Source organism: Somniosus microcephalus, chromosome 4 (assembly GCF_052327205.1).
Source record: "Somniosus microcephalus isolate GS21.2 chromosome 4, FLI_Smic_1.0, whole genome shotgun sequence".
Classification (NCBI taxonomy): Eukaryota; Metazoa; Chordata; class Chondrichthyes; order Squaliformes; family Somniosidae; genus Somniosus; species Somniosus microcephalus.
In genome coordinates, this window is record NC_140990.1 from 157,400,901 (window position 1) to 157,415,707 (window position 14,807).

At 45.2% G+C, this 14,807-nt stretch overlaps 1 protein-coding gene and 1 long non-coding RNA gene across 6 annotated transcripts in view; one reads left to right on the forward strand and one right to left on the reverse strand.

The window, feature by feature from the left end:
- LOC147119946 (islet cell autoantigen 1-like protein) overlaps positions 1-14,807 on the forward strand; it is a 179,320-nt gene that overhangs the window by 122,467 nt on the left and 42,046 nt on the right. For 4 of the 5 annotated variants that reach the window (XM_085985392.1, XM_085985393.1, XM_085985391.1 and 1 more), the window contains 2 exons: positions 2,251-2,352; positions 13,118-13,378. In XM_085985392.1, coding sequence (XP_085841518.1) covers positions 2,251-2,352; positions 13,118-13,378 — 363 coding nt within the window. The remainder of the gene's footprint in view (positions 1-2,250; positions 2,353-13,117; positions 13,379-14,807) is intronic. The other variant, XM_085985394.1, reaches the window with a different exon arrangement.
- Positions 332-10,744, reverse strand: LOC147119947 (uncharacterized). Its single transcript, XR_015078104.1, has 3 exons — positions 10,532-10,744; positions 4,913-5,124; positions 332-739 (listed from the first exon to the last, which is right to left on the reverse strand). It is a non-coding gene; the product is annotated as an uncharacterized LOC147119947 (long non-coding RNA).

Genomic DNA, 14,807 nt, shown 5'->3' on the forward strand with positions numbered 1-14,807 from the left:
CTCCCCTCAGCCTCCTCTGTTCCAAAGAAAGCAACCCAGCCTATCTAATCTTTCCTCATAGCTAAAATTCTCCAGTCTTGGCAACATCCTCACAAGTCTCCTCTGTACCCTGTCTAGTGCAATCACATCTTTCCTGTAATGTGGTGACCAGAACTGCACGCAGTATTCTAGCTGTGGCCTAACTAGTGTTTTATACAGTTCTAGCATAACCTCTGTGCTCTTATATCCTATGCCTCGGCTAATAAAGGCAAGTATCCTGTATGCCTTTGATGTAAGCCCCCAAAGTGCGGACCAAGTGATATACAAGGTCGACGTCACTGGCTTGTTGCAAGAAAGACAGACCCAATAATTGAAGTCAAAACGGTTTATTCAGGCCTGGGGAGAACTCTTGCATCCCTACGCAAGACCAAAACTCCAACGAGCCTCTCAAAGTCCACACAGTTATACAAAAATTAAGGCCCTGCCCTAGGGGCGGGGGTAAGCTTATCAGCCTATACAGAGTTATAGCTAAATTGCAATTATAAAACCGTGACATTTCTTCTTCCTGCCGCCCCCAAATCCCACATTCCAGTTATCAATTGGTCCCATCACGTCCTGTGACTATGGGCCTCATTTTAATTGCTTTACAACCATCTAATTGCCCGTAGCCAGGTGGTGTTGCTCGTTACATGTTTCCTTAAGATAACAGTCCTCGTTAAGGCGTGCAAAGCACAGATTTTGGCCTCATCTCAGGTTACTCCTGCAAAGCAAGCACGTCCTAATTAGTCCCACCATACTTTGAGGAGTGCAACCCTGTTGTAATTTATAACAAATGACTTCTTCCTGTGTTATCTTGTATATATGTGCCGCCTCACCTGGCTGACCAGACATCCTCTCTAATCTTTCCACGAGTTGCTCTGCAGTTTAAGTCACCTAATCATGTTTTTAAAACTTAGCTGGGTAAATGCAATATACAGACCTCTATATCGTTTAACTCAGAGTATGAATTAACCCATTACCTCCACCTTGTACATTGGTGTTGCAATTGAATCCTGGTTGTCTTGCCCTGTTATGTCCAATTTTAATATCTTACTTCACCTTCTTAACCGCCTTATCTACCTGTCCTGCTACCTTCAAGGATCTGTGGACATGCACTCTTAAGGTCCCTTTGTTCCTCTACACTTCTCAGTATCCTACCATTTACTGTATTGTGTATTCCCTTGCCTTGTTAGTCCTCCCCAAATGCATTACCTCACACTTCTCCAGATTGAATTCCATTTACCACTTTTCTGCTCACCTGACCAGTCCATTGATCTCTTCCTGCCGTCTACAGCTTTCTTCCTCACTATCAACCACATTGGCAATTTATGTATCATCTGCAAACTTGTTAATCATGCCCCCTACATTGAAGTCTAAATCATTGATATATACCACAAAAAGTAAGTGACCTAGTACTGAGCCCTGTGGAACTTCACTGGAAACAACCTTCCAGTCACACACATACCCTTCAACCATTACCCTTTGCTTGCTGCCACTGAGCCAATTTTGGATCCAATTTGCCACTACTATGGGCTTCTACTTTTTTGATCAACCTGCCATGTGAGACCTTGTCAAAGGCCTTGCTAAAATCCATGTAGACTACATCAAACACATTACCTTCATCAACCCTTCTCATTACCTCCTCAAAAAAATTCATTCAAGTTCGTCAGACACGACCTTCCTTTAACAAATCCACACTGACTGTCCTTGATTAATCCATGACTTTCTAAATGACGATTTATCCTGTCCCTCAGAATTTCTTCCAATAATTTTCCCATCACCGAGGTTAGGCTGACTGCCTGTAATTACTTGGTCTATCCCTTTCTCCCTTTTAAAACAATGACACATTAGCAGTCCTGTGGCACCACACCTGTAACCAGAGAGGATTGGAAAATGATGTTCAGAGCATGTTAGTGTACCAATGTTCTTTGCGCACCCATAGTGCCCGCGGGTTGACTTCCTTATTCAAGCCAGTTTGTTTGGGAGCGATGCTGAGCAATTCTGTATCAATTTTACACAAAGAGGGAGTACCGGAATGGAGAGTCAGCTTCGATTATCTTGCTGATTGTGGAATGAGATTGGTGCAAACATGACCGTGGATCCTTTCCCAGCCTTGTGGTGTGGAGTTGGAGAATATAAACATGATTTAAAAAAAAACTTTTGTCCATTTAGTTTTTCAGTCCTAAAGTTTTGTTTCTCGTAGCCTCATTTTGTGCTGCTCCACACTAACAGGGAGTCAGAGTGAAGTACCGGTGAACACATCCGGCCAGGACTCCACACAGCTAGCTGCAGAGCTGGAACCATCGAGCAACACACAGCAGTTCTATGAGATGGGTAAAAACCATGTGCATGCTCACACTCTCTTGGTGTTGGTGAGATTATTATCCAAAGCTCTGACAAAAAAAACCTGTGTTGACTGCCATTGTGCAGGTATCAACATGATGGTCACAGGCTGATTTAAAGAAGTAAATTGGGTGAACAGTGTAGTAACATAGGAGCATAGGAACAGGAGGATGCCATTCAGCCCCTCGGGTCTGCACCCGATATTCAATTAGATCATGGCTAATCTGCACCTCAACTCCATTTACCCGCCTTTGATCCATATCTATTGATACCTTTATTTAATTAAAAATCTATCGCTGTCTCAATTTTGGTTTGCTTTTTTATGGCCTTATTAACTAACCTGTGCCACTACTTTTAGTGACTTGTGTATCTGTACCCCCAGATCCCTCTGCTCCTCTAACATTTAGACAATTATTTTCCAAGTGCCTTGGAATATTATACAGCCACCTGAACAGACAAACCGGGCCTTGGGTTTAATGTCTCATCTGAAAGAATCTGCATAAAAAAGCAAACAAAGCACTGGGGTTCATTTTTAGAGGGATAGAATTGAAAAGCGGAGAAGTTATGTTGAACTTGTATCAAACCTTGGTTACACCACACTTGAAGTACTGTGAACAGTTCTAGTCTCCATATTATAAAAAGGATATCGAGGCCCTGGAGAACATGCAAAAAAAGATTTACTAGAATGCCAGAACTGGGAGGTTATACCTATCAGGAAAGATTGAATGGGCTGGGGCTCTTTTCTCTTGGAAAGAGTAGACTGGAGGTTGGGAGGTGACCTGATAAAGGTCTTTAAGATTATGCAGGTGTTTCATAGGGTAGACGTAGAGAAGATGTTTCTTTTTGTGGGGAGACCAAAACTAGGGGCCATAAATACAAGCTAGTCACTAATAAATCCAGTAGGGAATTCAGAGGAAACTTCTTTACCCGGAGAGTGGTGAGAATGTGGAACTCACTACCACAATGAGTAGTTGAGTCGAATAGCATAGGTGCATTTAAGGGGAAGCTAGATAAACAAATGAAGGAGAAAAGAATAGAAGGATATGTTGATGAAGTTAGATGGGAGGAGGCTTGTGTGGAGCATAAACACCGGCATGGACCTATTAGGCCGAATGGCCTGTTTCTGTGAAATACAATTGGAAGAAAAACAGGAGCATTCTCCTGGTGTCCTGGACAACATTTATCCCTCAACCAACACCAAAAACAGGGCACCTGGTCATTTATGTCATTGCGGTTTGTCAGACCTTGCTGTGCACAAGTTGGCTGCCGTGTTTGCCTACAAAAGAACAGTGACTACTCTTCAAAAGTACTTAATTGGCTGTAAAGTGTGTTGGGACATCCTGAGGACATGAAAGACACGATAAATGCAAGTCTTTCTATCTGGGCTTGAAAGTCCTAGGTGGGGACCTACTCTTGGGCCAATACGTATGCCTCCCTGCACCAGCTGTAAGGTGTGTGACTGCTGCAAGTGGAATCAGGAACTCAGCATATAGTGCTGCCTTTGGGCTATGGTAGTGTAGTCATGGGACTTGACTCGAAACCCAGAGATCAGGAGTTCAAATCCCACCACCGCAAGTTGTGAAATTGAAATCAATAAATCTGATCATTTGTGGGATGGCACCAGAAAAATGACCATAAATGCTGCCAGATTATTTAAAAAACCCAACTGGTTCACAAATGTTCTTTAGGGAAGGGAACTTGCCACTCCTTCCTGGTCTGGCCTACACGTGACTCCAGTCCCACACTATGTGGTTGACTCTTAAGCCACTCAGTTGTCAGAGCAACTAGAAAAGGACAGTAAATGTTCATATCAAGAGATCAAATTAAAAAAGAACACATGTAGGATATTCATAATTTTAAAAAGTTAATAGCAGCCTTGACAAGGCGTGCCATGTGTTTATACCACTTGCTGTAGATTACTGGGACAGATATTCGTATCAAAAAACCCCGCTTGGAAAGTTCCCAATTTCGGTGGCATTGCTGGGGAGTAGGGTTCTAGTTGATCCTCCAGAGGGAATGAGAGGCCAAAGGGCGAGTTACTTGGATTGTTCAACAACAACTTGCATTTATATAGCGCCTTTAACATAATAAAATGCCCCAAGGCACTTCACAGGAGCGGTTATCAAACAAAAATGTTGACACCGAGGCACATTAAAAAGATATTAGGACAGGTGACAAAAACTTGGTCAAAGAGGTAGGTTTTAAGGAGCGTCTTAAAGAAGGAAAGAGAGGTGAAGAGGTTTAGGGAGGGAATTCCCTTTAAGACAGCTGAAGGCACGGCCGCCAATGGAGGGGCGATGAAAATCGGGGATGCGTAAGAGGCCAGAATTGGAGGAGCGCAGAGATCTCGGAGAGTTGTAGGGCTGGAGGAGGTTACAGTGATATGGAGGGGCGAGGCCATGGAGGGATTTGAACACAAGGATGAGAATTCTTCCATACTTTCCAATTCCCGGTTACTGAACCTCATTGGATGAATTGCATATAACACCAGTAAACTTAAAGGGAAGATAAAATAAGTACAATAATAGATTAAAAACATCATGTTGGTCACCTGATTAAAATCTAGATTGCTCCTACACTCCTCATCACTTTTTGATAATCTGCCTGGTGTTGAGTCTTTTCTGATCAGTTGTTTCATGTTGCTGCAGTAAAACAGAAGGCCTCATCTCTTCATTCACCATTCCCCCACCCCACCTTTATGTTTCGTGTTAGGTTACAGATGCTCAGAATCCTTCAATCTGATCGGCTGAGAATTTGGCAAATCTGTGCAGAAAACATCTTTCAATTAAAGTCTAAGAAACGTAAGAAGAAAAGTTGGCACAGCGCATTAGAAATTGGGCTATCATTCGTATTCAAAACCAGACCAGGTTATGTGAGACTCGTTTGGGCACTCTTAGTGCAATCCAAGTGAATTGAGACTGTCCAAAAACTGCTTGGATGTGAGCACAGTGCACAATTCTGTACTTATTCATCACGTAATAGGAAATCTCAGTCTGAGAGGCCACAGGGGTGCTGACGTGGGTGATGGAAAATGTAAATTCTGTGTAGTAGAGGGCTGACTTCTGTGGTTGGAACAGATTGGAGAGAACTTTATCCTGTATCTAACCTGTGCTGTACCAGATCTGGGAGTGTTTGATGCTGACTCTGAAGTGGTGAGTGCAGTTCAATTTTCAGTACTAAAATACCTACCCCTCACTGTAATACTCCGAATACCACACCCCTCACTGTAGCACTCCGAATACCACACCCCTCCCTGTAACACTCTGAATACCACAGACCGAGCCCTCGCCGTGACCCAGACCGAGCCCTCGCCGTGACCCAGACCGAGCCCTCGCCGTGACCCAGACCGAGCCCTCGCCGTGACCCTGACCCAGACCGAGCCCTCGCCGTGACCCAGACCGAGCCCTCGCCGTGACCCAGACCGAGCCCTCGACCCGACTCTCCCATTGAAGCCACTCCCTCTGGTACACCGACTCTCACATCGAAGCTCACAGGAATATTGTAAACAGGAGTAGGCCATTCAGCCCTTCGAGCCTGCTCCACCATTCAATTAGATGATGGCTGATCTGCACCTCAACTCCATTTACCCGTTTTTCCTCCATATTCCTTGATACCCTTACCTAACAAAAATTTATCCATCTCAGTCTTGAAAGCTCCAAATGTCTCCGCATCCACAACCTATTGGGGAGAGTTCCAGATTGCCAGATTACCTTTTGTGTGAAAACGTGCTTCCTGATTTCGCTCCTGAATGGTCTGGCTCTAATTATATCATGTCCCCCTGTTCTTGATACCCCCACCAGAGGAAGTGGTTTCTCCGTATCTACCCTATCAAACATTTTAAACACCTCGAGCAGATCACCCCTCAATTTAAAAAAAAAAAAAAAAGTGAATACAAACCAATTTTATGCAACCTGTCCCTGTTATATAATCTTCTACACTCTGGTATCCTTCTGGTGAATCTGCATTGCAAACCCTCCAAGGCCAATATATCCTCCCTGCGATGTGGTGCCTAAACTGAATGCAGTGCTCCAGATGGGGTCTGACCAAGATTCTATATAACTGTAGCATAACTTCCACCCTTTTATATTCCAGTACCCTTGAGATAAAGGCCAAAATTCAGTTAGCCTTTTTGATTGCTTTTGTGCCGGGTTTCTAGCTTTCAATGATTTGTGTACATGGACTCGCAAATCTTTTTGCTCCTCCACAGTTTCAAGTTTCTCACCATTTAGAAAATACTCCGATTTATCTTTCTTGGGTCCTTGTGGATGACCTCACACTTGCCCACATTGAACTCGATTTGCCATAGTTTTGCCCACTCACTTGATCTGTCTTTGTCCCTTTGCAACTTCCTGCTCCCATCTGCATTACTTACTGTCCCCCCCTAACTTAATGTCATCAGCAAACTTGGATACTCACCTCTCTATTCCATCATCAAAGTCATTAATAAATATAGTGAAAAGTTGAGGCCCCAGAACAGATCCCTGGGGAACACCACTTGTCACATCCTGCCACTCGGATTACTTACCCTTTATCCCCACTCTGTCTCCTACTTCCCAATCAATTTCCAACCAAAGTCACAAGGTTGCCTCCAATTCCGTGCCCTCTCATTTTTGCTAATAATCTCTTGTGTGTTCCATTATCGACATTCTCTTATCTACCTTACTAATTATCTCAACAAATTCAACTAGATTAGTCAGACATGACTTGCTCTTAATAAAGCCATGTTGGCTGTCTCTGATCATCTCATATTTGTTCATCCTCGCATTACACTAACCCTTCCATTCAACCCTATCCCTCCAGTACACTAACTCTTACATTCAACCCTATCCCTCCAGTACACGAACCCTTCCATTCAACCCTATCCCTCCAGTACACTAACTCTTACATTCAACCCTATCCCTCCAGTACACGAACCCTTCCATTCAACCCTATCCCTCCAGTACACGAACCCTTCCATTCAACCCTATCCCTCCAGTACACGAACCCTTCCATTCAACCCTATCCCTCCAGTACACTAACTCTTACATTCAACCCTATCCCTCCAGTACACGAACCCTTCCATTCAACCCTATCCCTCCAGTACACGAACCCTTCCATTCAACCCTATCCCTCCAGTACACGAACCCTTCCATTCAACCCTATCCCTCCAGTACACGAACCCTTCCATTCAACCCTATCCCTCCAGTACACGAACCCTTCCATTCAACCCTATCCCTCCAGTACACGAACCCTTCCATTCAACCCTATCCCTCCAGTACACTAACTCTTACATTCAACCCTATCCCTCCAGTACACTAACCCTTCCATTCAACCCTATCCCTCCAGTACACGAACCCTTCCATTCAACCCTATCCCTCCAGTACACTAACCCTTCCATTCAACCCTATCCCTCCAGTACACTAACTCTTCCATTCAACCCTATCCCTCCAGTACACTAACCCTTCCATTCAACCCTATCCCTCCAGTACACGAACCCTTCCATTCAACCCTATCCCTCCAGTACACTAACTCTTACATTCAACCCTATCCCTCCAGTACACTAACTCTTACATTCAACCCTATCCCTCCAGTACACTAACTCTTACATTCAACCCTATCCCTCCAGTACACTAACTCTTACATTCAACCCTATCCCTCCAGTACACTAACCCTTCCATTCAACCCTATCCCTCCAGTACACGAACCCTTCCATTCAACCCTATCCCTCCAGTACACTAACTCTTACATTCAACCCTATCCCTCCAGTACACTAACCCTTCCATTCAACCCTATCCCTCCAGTACACTAACTCTTACATTCAACCCTATCCCTCCAGTACACTAACCCTTCCATTCAACCCTATCCCTCCAGTACACGAACCCTTCCATTCAACCCTATCCCTCCAGTACACGAACCCTTCCATTCAACCCTATCCCTCCAGTACACGAACCCTTCCATTCAACCCTATCCCTCCAGTACACTAACTCTTCCATTCAACCCTATCCCTCCATAATGGAAGGGAAGATGCAGACATTGCAATCAGGGAGGAGGAGTGTGAAATATTAGATGAAATAAATATAGTGAAAGAGGAAGTAATAAGGGCTTTAGCATCTTTGAAAGTGGATAAATCCACAGGCCCAGATGAAATGTATCCCAGACTGTTAAGAGAAGTAAGAGAGGAAATAGCAGAGGCTCTGACCATCATTTTCCAATCCTCTCTGGCTACAGGTGTGGTGCCAGAGGACTGCTAACGTGGTACCGTTGTTTAAAAAGGGAGAAAGGGATAGACCAAGTAATTACAGGTCAGTCAGCCTAACTTCGGTGGTGGGAAAATTATTGGAAAAAATTCTGAGGGACAGAATAAATCTTCATTTAGAAAGACACAGATTAATCAGGGACAGTCAGCGTGGATTTGTTAAGGGAAGGTCGTGTCTGACTAACTTGATTGAATTTTTTGAGGAGGTAACAAGGAGGGTTGATGAAGGTAGTGCATTTGATGTATTCTATATGGATTTTAGTAAGGCTTTTGATAAGGTCCCACATGGCAGACAGGTCATGAAAGTAAAAGCCCATGGGATCCAAGGCAAAGTGGCAAGTTGGATCCAAAATTGGCTCAGAGGCAGGAAACAAAGGTTAATGGTCGAAGGGTGTTTTTGTGACTGGAAGGCTGGCTCCAGTGGGGTTCCGCAGGGCTCCGTACTGGGTCCTTTGCGTTTTGTGGTATATATCAATGATTTGGACTTGATGTAGGAAGTATGATTAAGAAGTTTGCAGATGATACAAAAATTGGCCGTGTGATTGACAATGAAAAAGAAAGCTGTAGACTGCAGGAAGATATCAATGGACTGGTCGGGTGGGCAGAACAGTGGCAAATGGAATTCAATCCAGAGAAGTGTGAGCTAATGCATTTGGGGAGGGCTAACAAGGCAAGGGAATACACAATGAATGGTAGGACACTGAGAAGTGCAGAGGATCAGAGGGACCTTGGAGTGCATGTCCACAGATCCCTGAAGGTAGCAGGACAGGTAGATAAGGTGGTTAAGAAGGCATACGTGATACTTGCCTTTATTAGCCAAGGCATAGAATACAAGAGCAGGGGGGTTATGCTTCAACTGTATAAAACACTAGTTAGGCCGCAGCTAGAATACTGCGTGCAGTTCCGGTCACCACATTACAGGAAGAATGTGATTGCACTAGAGAGGGTGCAGAGGAGATTTACGAGGATGTTGCCTGGGCTGGGGAATTTTAGCTATGAGGAAAGATTGGATAGGCTGGGGTTGTTTACTTTGGAACAGAGGAGGCTGAGGGGAGACCTAATGGAGGTGTATAAAGTTATGAGGGACCCAGATAGAGTGGATAGGAAGGACCTATTTCCCTTAGCAGAAGGGTCAATAACCAGGGGAAATAGATTTAAAGTAACTGGTAGGAGGCTTAAAGGGGATTTGAAGAGAATTTCTTTTCACCCAGAGGGTGGTGGGGGTCGAACTCACTGCCTGAAAGGGTGGTAGAGGCAGAAACCCTCATCACATTTAAAAAGTACTTGGATATGCACTTGAAGTGCTGTAACCTACAAGGCTACGGACCAAGTGCTGGAAAGTGGGATTAGGGTGGATAGCTCTTTGTCAGCGGGCACGGCCAAATGGCTGTAGCTTTCTATGATTCATTAATAAACCTGAAGCTCATGGTAACCTGGCAGTCAACTTGTGCTCCTGTTAACATCGTCATCCACAGTGCAGCGAATGCTGGGCTAGTTTGATCAAGGGTGTCCTTGATAATCACCACATGCTCTACAATACTACAACTCCCGTGCAGCTGTCCACATGGTGTGGTGGCACAGATAGTCATGGCAGCTCATTCGCACTATTTCCGGGTGCTGACGCCCCATTGTCTGGAGAGTGTTGGATATTTCCTGCTCACAACTTTCCTCTTCCTCAGCAATCATCTTCACGAGGACAGCTGAGAATGATTCCACGTTGAGGTACATTTTAGCAGTCTTTTCACAGCCCACTGGAAGTTTAGAATTGCTCCCTTCGGTATTAGCGATTATTACTGCCCTCTCACTAAGCTGTCTGATGCACTCTCAGCAGCTCCATCCAGGTCTTTACTCTGTATTCTACTACTCTTCAACCTGAATAAACACTTTAATGAGAGAATTTTTATGATCAATGAAAGACTGTCTTTGTTCACTCACTGATGGTCTGAAATCAGATCTCTGGTTGGATGACTCTTTCCTCTCTGGCTTCTTTCTCTCCAATAATTAACACTGTTTCTTTGCACAGTGTTTCCAGTCAGCTCTCCGGTGATCTTCCAAGATTGGGATGGATTTGATGAACGCATTTGTCTTTACGCTCTGCTCTTGTTGCTCTCTCACGCACAAATGCACCGTTTGTGCCACTTTGCTGTATTTTGTCTGCCCCTGTGGTTTCTGTGTTGTCATGGTTTCCATTGTGAGTTACAGAACCCCTCAGTTGTGATGTGGCACTGGGTCATGTGCCATATAAGCCCTGCCAGCTCTTTGTGGCAGTTTAAGGTGGATGGTGGGGGTTAAGCCCAGACCTGAGATACAGACCATACGGACAAGGCAACATTCCCAACACTTGGCAGCCAATATTGGATTGAGCAGCTGTTTGTTCCTAATAAAGAACCCACCACACCACAGACTCTCAAAGTACTTGTGACAAAAGATGTGGAAATGGGAGTGTAGGACAGACATTTCGAGCAGAATTGTCCCCAAATTGGGATGTTTGTGTGTCAGGGATTGAAGCTGCTTAATGACGTCATGTGGAAGTTGAGACATTTGTTCCGCTCTTCTCCCCTTTAAAACTCTTGTTCTCTGTTGCCCACCACCCCAGGTTTCTCACCCACACATCCTCCCTGCTTTCCTCCTTCAGTCTCTGCACTCAATGACTCCTCATCCTCGGTCATTTCAATCTCCATCTCAACTCCCCTTATCCTTTCTCCTCTGATTTTACTGCCCTCCTGTTGGCCCTTAAACACTCCTACCCATCACGGCCACCCCCGCTAGTTTGCCATCTCTCCTGGCCTCACTACTTCCATGATCTCAATCACTGACAAGGCCATCTCTGACCAATTCATTGTATCACCCATAACCCCCTTCCAACCCCATTTCCATCTTTGTCCACCCCTGCAAACAACTCTCTCTTACAGGAACAGAAGGAGGCCATTCAGCCCCTCGGGTTTGCTCCCCCGTTCAATTAGATCATGGCTGATTTGTTTCAACTCCATTTACCCACCTTTGCTCCATATGCCTTCACAACCTTACCTAACAAAAATCTATCTCTTTCAGTCTTGAAATTGCCAATTGTCCTAAAATCGAGTCTTTTGTTGGAGGGAGTTCCAGATTTCTACTAACCTATGTGTTAAAAAATGGTTTCTGATTTCACCCCTGAATGGCTTGGCAGCTGTACAGGACGACACCTCTCCACTCACTGATCAGTGACACATGTCACTTAATGTAGCACCTATTCAGATACAGGACTGTACATCTCCACTCACTCACTGACCAATGACCACATAGATTCATGGAATGATAGAATCATACAGCACAGAAGGAAGTCATTCAACCCATCACGCCTGTGCCGGCTATTTAATTAATCCCACTTCCTGGCTCTTTCCCCATAGCCCTGTAAATATTTTCCCTTCTAATATTTATCCAATTCAATTTTGAAAGTTTCTATTGACTCTGCTTTCATTAACCTTTCAAGCAATGCACCCCAGATCACAACAACTCACTGCATGAATAAAAGCTCATGTCGCCTCTAGTTCCAGTTCTTTTTGAGTTTCAGTGTTCAGAGGGGAGGATCTAGAAGGAGAGTTGCTCATTCCCAGCCACCATCCCACTTTTCTAGTTGAGTTTCCGGTGTTATGAGCTGCAGCTCAGTCATCCTGTTCATCAACAACTTTTTAGTGCCGTACCATTAACTCGAGTAAGGGCCTGGTATGTTCGTTCACAGTTAGGATCTTTCGCCAACAACAAAAGGTCACTTTCAGTACCATACCATGGATCTAGCAATTTGAAGTCACATGGCAAACATATTCTCTGCTGAAAATTAAGCAAACATTAACATCAAGCCCCTTCCTTTGCCCCCTCCCTTCCTCCATCTAATAGCAGTTGGTATTAAATTAGGTTTCTGAGTTCAAGCCCTGCTTCATGACTGGAGTCCATGTAGATCTTCCATGTTGAGGATAAGATTCAGGTCGAGATGGTAATTACCTATCGATAGCTCTAGTGAAGAACTAACCATGCCAAATGCAGTGGGCTGTAAGTGCTTTGGGGCATCCTGAGGTCCTGAAAGGCGCTATATAAATGCAAATTATTTTAAAAATTTCTTTCACAATCTTCACAGCTTTGTGAGACACGATGGGGTGTTTATGTCTGCACGCTGTCTTCGGTTAATTGCCTTTATTCTCGTTACATACTCCTGAACTGTTCCAGTTTGTTCCGATGAATACTGCACTGAATACCTCCACTGTTCGTTCCTTTCACAGATGGAGGCTTTCCACCTGATCACAGCGGTTAATGAATCTTGCATCACTCTGCTTCCATAATGACCTTTTATCTCCTCTGATTCTGTGCTCCAATCTGTGGTCTTCATGCTGCCTGTACTCATTCAACTTACCAATTGCAGCAAGTGTCCCCACTGAGTGAATGTCGTGTGGTTGCAGCCTGTTTAGTCATGGGCTGATTAGGAAGTGTTTGTGTGGAATGCCCAGTTCACTCAGCTTGGTACGACCACAGCTCTCCTTTGTGTTTCAGTGCCGAAGGACCTACTGGCGGACATGTTAGAAAGTGAGGATCTGGAGAAACACGAGTTGACGTTTTTGAATGACCTGCTGAACCCTAATCCCAGTGCACCCGATGACTTCAGCCACGAGTGGCAGAGCACCTTTGGAAGCTCGGGCCTCAGTCCGGGGCCTGGGGCGGAAGCGGTCGAACCCAAATCGGCTGATGCTCCAACCAGTTTCCTACCATCCCAGCTCTTCGACCTCAGCCATGACACAGCAGGAGCTTTCATCGGTGAGTCCTGTAGCTTATTCAGTTGCACTCTTCCCCTTCACTGCTCAGTGTGTAAGTTTTCAATAGTGAGGGTAACACATTTTACCAGTTTCAAAAGCACAATCTCTATCTTAAAGCCTAATCACACTTTTTCCCATCGCCCTTTCCTATAATCCCCATGCACCAAAAAACTTCCGTTGTTGATAAGATTGACTGAAGCCCTGCTCCCAGGCCTCTGCCAATGCTGCTGTGTAGCCAGAAAGTGTGCCTTTGCCTGATTGACACACTGATCCCTTTCCCTTCCTCCCCCAGCCCCCGAGAGAAGGCATTCTCCCTCTAATCAGTACCTATTGCCTAAGATCATGATTGGCAATCAGGGCAACAGTAGCAAGCCAGTATTTATTGCCCATCCCTATTAGGAGTCAACTACATAGTGTGTGACTGGACCAGGTAAAGATGGGGGAGGCAGGTCCCCTTCCCTGAGGAGGTTCCATCTCACAACTTGAATTCAGTTTCACAACTTCCCAAGGTGGGATTTGAACTCAACCTCTGGACTAGTTAGCCCAGGACCTTAACCACTAGGCTAGCAAGCGGTTACTGCTCAGCATCCTTTTTAAATCTGATCTGTTGAACCTTTTCTCCCTTTTTTTACCTCCCTCTGTCTCCCCTTACCACTTCCTCACCCGACTCCCAGCTGCAGTGTGCTTCCATAGGAGTCAGGCATCCTCCAGGAGTGCCTTACTCAAATGGCCATTTGGTACGAGTGAGCGTTGGCAGGATATTGGATTAAGGAGAGTATTGTGGCGGAGACCACATAGGGACATTAACACAATTCACTATGTTTAGCCAATGTTGTTATTGCTCCACGTTATGTACGGAACTTGGTTGGGTTATTGGGGCAGGGTCCCTTTAAGAGTCGTCGATTGTGTGATGATGTCATAGCCCTGCGACGAGGCCAAGTCCCTCAGTCCATGCGGAGAGTTAATAAAGCTAACACACGTTTTTCTTTGCTGCTATGAAAGTCTCGCAGTCTGTTGATTTCCAGCGACTCCTGTATTGGTGACCCCGTTTCTCTTTTGGACGCTTCCAAAGACTTTATCCGAGATGGCAACGAATGCCGTTTCTCTCAAATTACCGGAGTTTTGGGAACGACAGGCTGCCGCTTGGTCGCCCAGGCCGAGGCTCACTTTGCACTCTGGGACATCACCACGGATGACACGAAGTATTATTATGTCGTTTCTGCTCTCGGCAGCTCCACCGCGGCCAGAGTCGTGAGCCTGCTCGAGGACCCCCCGGAGCACCACAAATTTGCGACGCTAAGAACGCACCTCCTAGAGACTTTTGAACTAACTGAACCCGAGCGTGCACGCCAGCTTCTCTCTCTACCCGGGCTTGGCGACTCCAAGCCCTCAGAACTGATGGACCACATGTTAACCCTCCTGGGCAAGCA